Here is a 13,216-nt window from a genome sequence, read left to right as displayed (position 1 = left end):
TACCCTCAGGGGTCCTAGTAATCCTGATTGGGAACCACTGCAGTACAATATGGTCCCCCTAACAGCAAACAGCCAGCCGACTCAAATAGCCTTGGTAAATGCTTGGGCCTATCACATTAGAAATGCATGGGTTACTTTCACACTCATTGGTCAGGGTACTGTTTCCCAGGATTCATTGCTGCCTGGAGTCTGTCATAGACACTTGAGGTGAAATAATTAGAGCTAGATATTCACCTTCAAAGCCACTTTCCAGAACTTTACAGGCTAAATCCTGCATTATTGTCACCACAGTGCTGTGTTCTAGCAGATGACAGATGAGCAGTATGTATGGCAATGACTGTTTACCACGGGTTGCATCACACAGCTCGTGGCTGAATGGAAGCAAGTACCCTCAGCAATATTCCAACATCTAGTGGAAAGCCTTAGAGCAGCAAAGGGGGGACCAACTCCATATTACACCGGCTCTGATGCTCGTCAGTTGTGGCAGGGCTTTAAAACTATTACGGACTACAAAAGGGAAACCCAGACGCGAGCTGCCCAGTGACGCCTACCAGACGAGCTAAATGCCTTTTATGCTCGCTTCGAGGCAAGCAACACTGAGGCATGCACGAGAGCACCAGATGTTCTGGATGACTGTGTGATAACGCTCTCGGTAGCCGATGTGAACAAGACCTTTAAACCGCGACCGGGAGGTCCGTGGGGCGACGCACAATTGGCCTAGCGTCGTCCGGGTTAGGGAGGGTTTGGCCGGTAGGGAAATCCTTGTCTCATCGCGCACCAGCGACTCTTGTGGCGGACCGGGCGCAGTGTGCGCTAACCAAGGTTGCCAGGTGCACGGTGTTTCCTCTGACACATTGGTGCAGCTGGCTTCCGGGTTGGAGGGCGCTGTGTTAAGAAGCAGTGTGGCTTTTCTACATGTCCTTGTTTTGTATGTCGTGTTTTGTATTATTTGTTTTGCACCCAGAACTCTGGGTCTTGTTGTTCCTGTATGCTCTTTTATGTTTAGATAAGAATTGTATACCAGTCTTGTATACCTATACACCATTCTTGTGTGTGTTTAATAAAAAATATTTGAAACAAAGAAGCAGTGCGGCTTGGTTGGGCTGTGCATCGGAGGACGCATGACTTTCAACCTTCGTCTCTCCCGAGCCTGTACGGGAGTTGTAGCTACTATCGTGTCTCGTCGCTACTAAACAATTGGATACCACGAAATTGGGGAGAAAAAGGGGTAAAATTCACACAAACCCCCCCCCCCCCAAAAAAAAATAATAATGCGTGGACCAACTGGCAAGTGTCTTCACTGACATATTCAACCTCTCCCTGAAGGAGTCTGTAATACCTACATGTTTCAAGCAGACCACCATAGTCCCGGTTCCCAAGGAAGCAAAGAACCTGCCTAAATGATTACTGTCCAGTCGCACTCATGTCGGTAGCCATAAAGTGCTTTGAAAGGCTGTTCATTGTTCACATCAACAGCATCCTCCCGGATACCATAGACCCACTCCAATTCGCATACCGCCCCAACAGATCCACTGATGATGCAATCTCAATCGCACTCCACACTGCCCTTTCCCACTTGGACAAAAGGAACACCTATGTGAGAATGCGGTTCATTGACTACAGCTCAGCGTTCAACATCATAGTACCCTCAAAGCTCATCACTAAGCGAAGGACCCTGGGACTAAACACCTCACTCTGCAACCGCCCCCAGGTGGTAAGGGTAGGCAACAACACGTCTGCCACGCTGATCCTCAACACTGGGGCCCCTCAGGGGTGTGTACTTAGTCCCCTTCTGTACTCCCTGTTCACCCACGACTGCGTGGCCAAACACGAATCCAACACCATCATTAAGTTTGCTGAAAACACAAGTGGTAGGCCTGATCACCAACAACGATGAGACAGCCTATAGGGAGGTGGTCAGAGAACTGGCAGTGTGGTGCCAGGACAACCTCTCCCTCAATGTGAGCAAGACAAAGGAGCTGATTGTGGACTACAGGAAAGGGCGGGCCAAACAGGCTCCCATTAACATCAAGGGGGCTGTAGTGAAGCGAGTGAAGAGTTTCAAGTTCCTTGGTGTCCACATCACCAACGATCTATTATGGTCCAAACACATCAAGACAGTCGTGAAAAGGGCAAGACAAAAAACTTTTCCCCCTTCAGGAGTCTGAAAAGATTTGACATGGGTCCCCAGATCCTCAAAAAGTTCTACAGCTGCACCATCGAGAGCATCCTGACCGGTTGCGTCACCGCCTGGTATGGCAACTGCTCGGCATTCGACCGTAAGGCGCTACAGAGGGTAGTGCGTACGGCCCAGTACATCACTGGGGCCAAGCTTCCTGTAATTCAGGACCTATATAATAAGCGATGTCAGAGGAAAGCCCCAAAAAATTGTCAGAGACTCCAGTCACCCAAGTCATAGACTGTTCTCTCTGCTACCGCACGGCAAGCAGTACCAGAGCGCCAAATCTAGGACCAAAAGGCTCAATAACAGCTTCTCCCCCAAGCCATAAGACTGCTGAACAATTAATCAAATGGTCACTGGACCATTGCATTGACAACCCCCCCCCCCCCCCCCCATCCATTTGTTTTGTACACTGCTGCTACTCACTGTTCATTATCTATGCATAGTCACTTCACCCTACCTACATGTACAAATTACCTCTAACCGGTACCCCCTGTATATAGCCGTGTTATTGTGTTACTGTTTATTATTTTTTACTTTAGTTTATTTGGAAAATATTTTCTTAACTCTTCTTGAAAGGGCTTGTAAAGTAAGCATTTCACGGTAAGGTCTACACTTGTTGTATTCGTTGCATGTGACAAATAAAGTTTGATTTGACAGTCGGTGGTGAATCGGAGACAAGTTTCCACATGTATCCTGTGACAAGGTAGCCATGGGGTATGAGAGCGTATCTTAATGAAATCTGACATGGGATTCATCCCAAAGCATCCTGCCAAGGTTAATAACAACCCTGCCTTATCTACAGCAGGGTTTGATTTTGACAGTTTTCTCATTTGATTTTGACCCCTCTCTGAATCCTTCTGGGAGAGTAATTGAAATAATGTTCAATATCCCCAGTGCCTGCAGGTAAAGTCATGGACAATGTGTTCTCAAATAACAAGCTTTTTTCTCTCTCCATAAATGGCATATTTCCTGAGAAAGATTGAGTTGTCAGACTTTCTTTCTTGCCATCCCTCTGGAGCACATCTTTGGTTGCAATCTTGCAGTACATTTCCTACCCACTCATAGGTACTGTAGCGTTAACATGCTTACGCAAAATAAGCGTTTTCTGTTAAGCCTGCAGTGCCATTTCATTCTGAGGTCAACCGGATAACGCTGAAGCTGTTTCCTAAAATAACATATTGTTACAGTTCCTCCCAGCAATACCTATTGGAACTAAGCCCTGGGCCACAGCCATCTGCTCTGTAGCACAGCCCAGGCAATCCTGCCACCTGATAAGACAAAGAAATCAAATCACTTTTAACCCCTGGGATTATGGCACGACACATGCAGACAGTGCATTGCACTACATTCCCCTCTCTGGCAGATGTATTAACGCAGCCTGAGCCCATCCTCTTGTGTGATCTCACTACAGAGAGAAATCCACTGGGGAGATGGGATGGACGGGACCACTTGGCACGGCTGGGCTAAAAGGGAGAAACACATTCCTTCAAGTGTGGTTGTCATCACTTTACAGAGAGCAATCCTCTCCATTTCAGAAGTAAATACAGGGTGCAGGGAGCTAGCTGGAGCTAAATCAGAGATTGGTTTCATTCTAAGTGAAACTCCAGAAGAAAGGTTAACAGGGCAGTGCTTGGAGAACAGGAGCGCTGAGAAGGCTGACTCTCTGGCTCCAACTCACTCTTTAAAGGCAACATTCCGTTACCAATGGGAATTTGCATCATTAAGATAATATAACTATGTAACTAATGGGTTTATTCTATGTAAATGAGGAAACATGTTTTAACTGTGCTGCAAGGCTTGCGACTAATGTTTCCACTACTGTAACTTTTGCAGTTGGTGACACCAGCCCATGATTTGGTAGCACAAAAACATTCTGCAGCGCCACGCAATAAAACAAAATGTAACCATCTTATACAGTCATGAAAGTCATTCACAGTTCTTTATTCAGAAGTGTCATAGACTACTGAGATGGAATTCAATAAATACTGTAAGTTGTTTCATCTAACATGTCCAAGCAGGAATGCATGATACAAGATCATTTGATGTGCAACCTAATCCAGTGATTTGTCAAACCAAAATTCATGACATTAGGCTATTGTTGTTATATTTTACTGTCAAAATAGGGTTCCAGAATTGTTCAAGAGATGAATTTCCCTACATCTTTATGTGCACTAATATCACACAGGCCTGATTCATGATTTTAGGGCTAATTGACCTGAGGAAGTGGAAACTAATAACACATGAGCCTGATCGCTAACTCTAAATATAAAACCCACTCTAGAAGCCATGTATTTTTAATGTAATGTCCTAAAATACTTTTCACCAATGAGGCCTATGTATACACTTGCAATGGCCGATGCGCATTTTGCACAATCCGTATCTCAAAACCATATGAGATATCTCGTAGGCTAGGCATGACATTTTTTCAGATATCCAAATTGTCCCAAAAATTTATACATACTAAACTAAAATATAAAACACAACATGTAAAGTGTTGGTCCCATGGTTTCATGAGCTGAAATAAAAAGTCCCCAGAAATTCCATACGCACAAAAAGCTTGTCTGTCTCAAATGTTGTGCACAAATTTGTTTACATCCCTGTTAGTGAGCATTTCTCCTTTGCCAAGATAACCCATCCACCTGACAGGTGTGGCATATCAAGAAGCTGATTAAACAGCATGATCGTTACACAGGTGCCCCTTGTGCTGGGGACAATATAATGCCACTAAAATGTGCAGTATTGTCACACAACACAATGTCACAAAGGTCAAGTTTTGAGGGAGCGTGCAATTGCTATGCTTGACTGCAGGAATGTCCACCAGAGCTGTTGCCATATATTCTAATGCTAATTTCTCTTCCATAAGCCGCCTCCAACATTGTTTTAGAGAATTTGGCAGTACGTCCAACCGGCCCAACAATCGCAGACCATGTGTATAACATTGTGTGGGTGAGCGGTTTACTGATGTCAACGTTGTGAACAGAGTGCACCATGGTGGCGGTGGATGTTGTGGGCAGGCATAAGCTACGGACAATGACCAACAATTGCATTTTATCGATGGCAATTTGATTGGACAGAAATACCGTGACGTCATCAAGGCCAAGTGTGTGCACACACACGCACACACACACACACACACACACACGTTATACACTGCTCAAAAAAATAAAGGGAACACTTAAACAACACAATGTAACTCCAAGTCAATCACACTTCTGTGAAATCAAACTGTCCACTTAGGAAGCAACACTGATTGACAATAAATTTCACATGCTGTTGTGCAAATGGAATAGACAACAGGTGGAAATTATAGGCAATTAGCAAGACACCACCAATAAAGGAGTGGTTCTGCAGGTGGTGACAACAGACCACTTCTCAGTTCCTATGCTTCCTGGCTGATGTTTTGGTAACTTTTGAATGCTGGCGGTGCTTTCACTCTAGTGGTAGCATGAGACGGAGTCTACAACCCACACAAGTGGCTCAGGTAGTGCAGCTCATCCAGGATGGCACATCAATGCGAGCTGTGGCAAGAAGGTTTGCTGTGTCTGTCAGTGTAGTGTCCAGAGCATGGAGGCGCTACCAGGAGACAGGCCAGTACATCAGGAGATGTGGAGGAGGCCGTAGGAGGGCAACAACCCAGCAGCAGGAACTCTACCTCCGCCTTTGTGCAAGGAGGAGCAGGAGGAGCACTGCCAGAGCCCTGCAAAATGACCTCCAGCAGGCCACAAATGTGCATGTGTCTGCTCAAAGGGTCAGAAACAGACTCCATGAGGGTGGTATGAGGGCCCGACGTCCACAGGTGGGGGTTGTGCTTACAGCCCAACACCGTGCAGGACGTTTGGCATTTGCCAGAGAACACCAAGATTGGCAAATTGCTCCCTGCAACATCCTCCAGCATGACCGGTTTCGCGGTGGATCAGTCATGGTGTGGGGTGGCATTTCTTTGGGGGGCCGCACAGCCCTCCATGTGCTCGCCAGAGGTAGCCTGACTGCCATTAGGTACCGAGATGAGATCCTCAGACCCCTTGTGAGACCATATGCTGGTGCGGTTGGCCCTGGGTTCCTCCTACTGCAAGACAATGCTAGACCTCATGTAGCTGGAGCGTGTCAGCAGTTCCTGCAAGAGGAAGGCATTGATGCTATGGACTGGCCCGCCCGTTCCCCAGACCTGAATCCAGTTGAGCACATCTGGGACATCATGTCTCGCTCCATCCACCAACGCCACGTTGCACTGTCCAGGAGTTGGCGGATGCTTTAGTCCAGGTCTGGGAGGAGATCCCTCAGGAGACCATCCGCCACCTCATCAGGAGCATGCCCAGGCGTTGTAGGGAGGTCATACAGGCACGTGGAGGCCACACACACACACACTACTGAGCCTCATTTTGACTTGTTTTAAGGACATTACATAAAAGTTGTATCAGCCTGTAGTGTGGTTTTCCACTTTAATTTTGAGTGTGACTACAAATCCAGACCTCCATGGGTTGATAAATTTGATTTCCATTGATAATTTTTGTGTGATTTTGTTGTCAGCACATTCAACTACGTAAAGAAAAAAGTATTTTAATAAGAATATTTCATTCATTCAGATCTAGGATGTGTTATTTTAGTGTTCCCTTTATTTTTTTGAGCAGTGTATATAACACAATCTGCCATTGAAAGTGATGGTTGCTGATAATGGGCCTCTGTACGCCTATGTACATATTCCATTAAAAATGAGCCGTTTCCAGCTACAATAGTCATTTACAACATTAACAATGTCTACACTGTATTTCTGATCAAATTGATATTACACACACACACTTGAAGTTGGAAGTTTACATACACCTTAGCCAAATACATTTAATCAGTTTTTCACAATTCCTGACATTTAATCCAAGTAAAAATGCCCTGTCTTAGGTCAGTTAGGATCACCACTTTATTTAAGAATGTGAAATGTCAGAATAATAGTAGAGAGAATGATATATTTATTTCAGCTTTTATTTCTTTCATCACATTCCCAGTGGGTCAGAAGTTTACATACACTCACTTAATATTTGGTAGAATTGCCTTTAAATTGTTTAACTTGGGTCAAACCTTTTGGGTAGCCCTCCATAAGCTTCCCACAATTAGTTGAGTGAATTTTGGCCCATTCCTCCTGACAGAGCTGGTGTAACGGAGTCAGGTTTGTAGGCCTCCTTGCTCACACACGCTTTTTCAGTTTTGCCCACAAATTTTTTATAGGATTGAGGTCAGGGCTTTGTGATGGCCACTCTAATACCTTGACTTTGTTGTCCTTAAACCATTTTGCCACAACTTTGGAAATATGCTTGGGGTCATTGTCCATTTGGAAGACCCATTTGCAACCAAGCTTTAACTTCCTGACTGAGGTCTTGAGATGTTGCTTCAATATATCTACATATTTTTCCTGCCTCATGATGCCATCCATTTTGTGAAGTGCACCAGTCCCTCCTGCAGCAAAGCACCCCCACAACATGATGCTGCCACCCCCGTGCTTCACGGTTGGGATGGTGTTTTTCAGCTTGCAAGTCTCCCCCTTTTTCCTCCAAACATAACAATGGTCATTATGGCCAAACAGTTCTATTTTTGTTTCATCAGACCAGAGAACAAAAAGTACGATCTTTGTCCCCATGTGCAGTTGCAAACCGTAGTCTGGCTTTTTTATGGCGGTTCTGGAGCAGTGGCTTCTTCCTTGCTCAACGGCCTTTCAGGTTGTCGATATAGGACTCGTTTTACTGTGGATATAGATACTTTTGTACCGGTTTCCTCCAGCATCTTCACAAGGTCCGTTGCTGTTGTTCTGGGATTGATTTGCACTTTTCGCACCAAAGTACGTTAATCTCGAGGAGACAGAACGCGTCTCCTTCCTGAGCGGTATGACGGCTGCGTGGTCACATGGTGTTTATACTTGCGTGCTATTGTTTGTACAGATGAACGTGGTACCTTCAGGCATTTGAAAATTGCTCCCAAGGATGACCCAGACTTGTGGAGGTCTACTATATTTTTTCTGAGGTCTTGGCTGATTTCTTTTGATTTTCCCATGATGTCAAGCAAAGAGGCACTGAATTTGAAGGTAGGCCTTGAAATACATCCACAGGTACACCTCCAATTGACTAAAATTATGTCAAGAAGCTTCTAAAGCCATTACATAATTTTCTGGAATTTTCCAAGCTGTTTAAAAGGCACAGTCAACTTAGTGTATGTAAACTTCTGACCCACTGGAATTGTGATACAGTGAATTAAGTGAAATAATCTGTCTGTAAACAATGGTTGGAAAAATTACTGTGTCATGCACAAAGGAGATGTGCTAACCAACTTGCCAAAACTATAGTTTGTTAATAAGAAACTTGTGGAGTGGTTGAAAAATGAGTTTTAATGACCCCAAAGTGTAGGTAAACTTCAACTGTACACACACATATACACACACAGTGGCTTGTAAAGTCTTCACCCCCCCTTGGCATTTTCCTATTTTGTTGCCTTACAACCTGGAATTTAATTACATTTTTGGGGTGTTTGTGTCATTTGATGTACACATGCCTACCACTTTGAAGATGCTAAATATTTTCTATTGTGAAACAAACAAGAAATAAGACTGAACTTGAGCGTGCATAACTATTCACCCCCCAAAGTCAATACTTTGTAGAGCCACCCTTTGCAGCAATTACAGCTGCAAGTCTCTTGGGGTATGTCTCTATAAGCTTGGCACATCTAGCCACTGGGAGTTCTTCATGGTAAAACTCGTCCAGCTCCATCAAGTTGGATGGGTTCCGGTGGTGTACAGCAATCTTTAAGTCATACCACAGATTCTTAATTGGATTGAGGTCTGGGCTTTGACTAGGCCATTCCAAGACATGTAAATGTATTCCCACCACCACCAAAGCACCCCCAGACCATCACATTGCCTCCACCATGCTTGACAAATGGTGTCAAGCACTCCTCCAGCATCTTTTCATTTTTTTCTGTGTCTCACGAATGTTCTTCTTTGTGATCCTAACACCTCAAAAACTTAAATTTGTCCAGTGTCTGTTCTTTTGCCCATATTAATATTTTATTTTTATTGGCCAGTCTGAGATATGGCTTTTTCTTTGCAACTCTGCCTAGAAGAAAAGCATCCCGGAGTCGCCTCTTCACTGTTGACGTTGAGACTGGTGTTTTGCGGGTACTATTTAATGACGTTGCCAGTTGAGGACACTCTAATGTACATGTCCTCTTGCTTAGTTTTGCACCGGGGCCTCCCACTCCTCTTTCTATTCTGGTTAGGGCCAGTTTGCACTGTTCTGTGAAGGGAGTAGTACACAGCGTTGTACGAGATCTTCAGTTTCTTGGCAATTTCTTGCATGGAATAACCTTCATTTCTCAGAACAAGAATAGACTGATGAGTTTCAGAAGAAAGATATTTGTTTCTGGCCATTTTGAGCCTTTAATCGAACCCACACATGCTAATGCTCCAGATACTCAACTAATCTAAAGAAGGACAGTTTTATTGTGTCTTTAAATCAAAACAACAGTTTTCAGCTGTGCTAACATAATTGCAAAAGGGTTTTCTAATGATCAATTAGCCTTTTAAAATGATAAACTTGGATTAGCTAAGACAACGTGCTGTTGGAACACAGGATTTTCACCATGATAGAACTGAGTGTTTTGCATTGATCTCTTTTGGGTCTTGTGGAAACTGTTCAATGAGAGCCTGTAATTGCCAATGAAGTGGGGAATATAGTATACTGATGTCAGGGATGACTGGAGGGCTAAATGCGCAGAAGTAGCTCAACACACGGTTATAAAAACTACATTCAAAGGTTTGTTGTTTTGTGAAATTAAGTATTATAAAACAGTGAGATTCTAGCTCAATATTGAGAGTTGAAAAATAAAAAGTATACCTACAGTACAGAAAGTGGAGATGGGCTTTTCAACAAGTACAACAGTAGTTGCTTCCAAATTGCATTTTATACATAGAGAATGCATGTTTCAGTGCCCACATAAGGGGAAAGGGAGTGAGCTCGCTCGTCACAGCAGCCGTCCCTAACGAAACAGGCACAGCCGCAGGGCAGACACAATCATTTCAGGAATAATGAGGATAATGCACTTTACTGTTCGACCATATCATGGTCTTATCCAGGCAAGAAATAGGCAGTTTTGATTGCGGTGTCCAGGTAGAATGTGCAACTCGCACAGATGCTACCAATTAAAAATATAACTCACACAGCCATATCAAAGGGTCGCATAAATGTGACTAAATGGTCAAAGTCTGTAGCCCTGTTGTGTATAATAGTGTTGTAGTTTGACTATTCAGGTGGAAAGCTTTTGCTTTTAAAGCCTACAGCTAGATCCAGCTCTGTACTTAAAATAGGCTATAAAATTAGACTGCCTTGCACCTGTTTGTCCTTGGAACAATATTAAGGGTGCATAATATATCTGCATAATATTCTGTTTTTAGGTGTTTTTATCTAGAAACCCATAACCTTACTCATAGCCGAAGCTAAGGACAAAAGACTGGTCAAGGCCAGTTGCTTCAGAAAAACATGCATCTTAATACCTGCGTGATATTACCTTGAACTATATGGAGCTGGTTGCTATGGCCAACTTACAGTCTTCACAGCCATCCTATATCAAATTCAACAGACAATAAAATACTGCTCTCGCGCGGGCAGCGGTACAAGAAAAAATAAACATTTTACAGAAAGGATTTTGTGCAAATGGTGTGACACAAGATCTGATTTAAAAAGACCAATAAAGGAAATATACATCACATGGATTCCATTCAAAAAGATGATTACAGTAGACTAAAATATGGCCCATCAGTTTGAAATGCCTTTGCATCCAAACTTTTTTTTTCTGAATCACTCATTCAGGTGACTATGAGATTGAAACAAACATCTAATGCTGTGCTGTAAAGCTGAGAAATATGAAAGTATTGCATCCCAATGAGCTTCAAAATACTGTAGTGTCAACCTACTCGGAATGACACTGCAAACGTTATGAATCAGGACCTTACTGCAGTGAGTAGGAGACAGTGGTTTGACCAAACTAGAGCTTCAGAAACAGACAATGGAGCTGCCTTCTAATGCTTCTTTAGGGCAGGTATGATGTATCCCCTTTCAGACCCATGTCCACTACTGCAATGTTTTGACTGAGTTATGACCTGGACAAGAGGACACTTGCCACTAGTCTTTAAATCAGTTGAAGTCTGTCTGTGTTTTGTTTGACAGGGCGGAAAAAGAAATGTCTTAACAGATGAAGCACAGAGAGAGGAGAGGGCTGCTGGGGTGTACAAACATGGTCACACACACTTTGGGTTAGTTCGCAGGACAATCCTTTTGGATTGGTTATCAAATGGAAAACCGCAAGGCTAGAGTAGGTAAAATACTAGTCTGGTGTCCTAGTCTGTCTTGTACTTTAGCCAACTCACCTATAAAATGTACTGAAATGTGAAACCCTGCCACGAGCAAAAGGTGTGCCCACTTTAAAGGGTTAATAGCCCATACAAGGTCAGGTTCTAGGATCATGTGGAACCACTATCTCTTCTTTACTTCAATGGATCTTGCTCCTAGTGTGGATGGGATACTTGCCTCCTAAATTACCTTGTAGCAAAACATAGGCTTTATTAAAAGGGGTAACAATTACATGTTCTCAATTTGAAAATGGCTTTAGGATGTGATCAGCACACACACAATCATGTCATTCCAGCTGGTGGTATAAACAGCTGTTAGCACCTCGGGTTAAAAGTGATTATTATTGAGCAGTATAAGACACTGAGTAATACAGTAATGGCGTCCCGTGTTCAATTGTATGATTGAATAATACCCATGACCAAACTAGGCATTTCATTTTCTACAAACTTAATGACTACATTAGCTAGCAACATAATTGTTACATTTGCGTTCTGTACAGTCAGAGCATCGATTCGCTGATGGAGGATAGGATCGGGGTCAGTTACCTCCTCAGCACCCGAGCCTTGACAGGTGCAGTAGCAGGGTCACAGCACCTGATACAAGGACCCTTGATACCCGAATATCTAAATATAACAGTTACAATCCTTACCTTTGTCAGCTGTGCTATTTTCTTGCTCATTTTGAGGTGCAGATCTTGGGTATATTCCATGGTGATTGTTGATGATGAGCCAGAATTATATTTTCCTGCTCCGGTCGATGGATTGCCAACAGCAGGGCTGTAGTACTGCTGCCAACCCGCTCCAGTCGCCATCTTCACGATCCTTCAAATGTTGTTACTATAAGAATGTGATGTAGCGATCAATGGCACAATGGTCAAAGCAGGTTCTCCTGCAACGGGATCTTTCTCCTCGAAACCGTAAAATAAAACAACATCAAGACATCAATCTTTCACCTGCTGGATATCAATCTCTCATTTTGCGCAGGAAAAAAACTAATGCAATAGCTGCTAGCATAACGTTGTAATATTTGCCCTTATTTGCTGAACCAATTAACACTGCCTACCATCATCATCACAGAAATGTTGCAGTTTCATGAAGAGGTCCTCAGCATTAGCTAACGTTAGATAGCTATCGTTAGGTGTAGCAACAGCATTGGTTTGACCACACTCAAATTCCGTAAATTCGTCGATTTGTATTTGCACGAATGAAAGAGCTTGGTGAATTGATGTTACTCACGTTGAACCCGATATTTTGCACCGGAGAGAGCCGGTCCGAAGAGTGGTTTCTTCAATGCATAACTAGCTATGACAGGCTGAGTGGTTGCTGCACTGCTAAGGACTCGGTTACCATGGATCACTTCAACAGTTTACATGACTGACGTCAGTTCCGTTCGTTTCACGCTCTCCCCTCAGTTTCATTGATGCGATGAAATATTATTGGTACTGCTACGATGGGGATCAGAGTCAGCGGAAACCTTCACCACATTTCAATAGTATTAATCAAAACATTGTAATTTTTGCATATTTTGGTGATATGGTTCAAGGAGCGAGAGTGTGTGTGTGTGTGTGTGTGTGTGTGTGTGTGTGTGTGTGTGTGTGTGTGTGTGCGCGCGTGTGTGTCTGTTTAGCCAGATCACACATTTTAGGAGG

The 13,216-nt window shown here is 43.5% G+C and overlaps 1 protein-coding gene across 6 annotated transcripts in view; it reads right to left on the bottom strand.

Annotated features, from left to right (window-relative positions):
* LOC115107727 (protein FAM184A-like) overlaps nucleotides 1-12,915 on the bottom strand; it is a 116,273-nt gene extending 103,358 nt beyond the window's left edge. For 5 of the 6 annotated variants that reach the window (XM_029631307.2, XM_065008763.1, XM_029631309.2 and 2 more), the window contains exon 1: nucleotides 12,218-12,915. In XM_029631307.2, the coding sequence (XP_029487167.1) occupies nucleotides 12,218-12,379 (162 nt within the window). In that variant the 5' untranslated portion in view covers nucleotides 12,380-12,915. The remainder of the gene's footprint in view (nucleotides 1-12,217) is intronic. The other variant, XM_029631306.2, reaches the window with a different exon arrangement.
* Between the last annotated feature and the right edge of the window lie 301 nt (nucleotides 12,916-13,216).

Source organism: Oncorhynchus nerka, linkage group LG24, assembly GCF_034236695.1.
Source record: "Oncorhynchus nerka isolate Pitt River linkage group LG24, Oner_Uvic_2.0, whole genome shotgun sequence".
Lineage (NCBI taxonomy): Eukaryota > Metazoa > Chordata > Actinopteri > Salmoniformes > Salmonidae > Oncorhynchus > Oncorhynchus nerka.
This window is presented reverse-complemented; position numbering and strand designations above follow the sequence as displayed.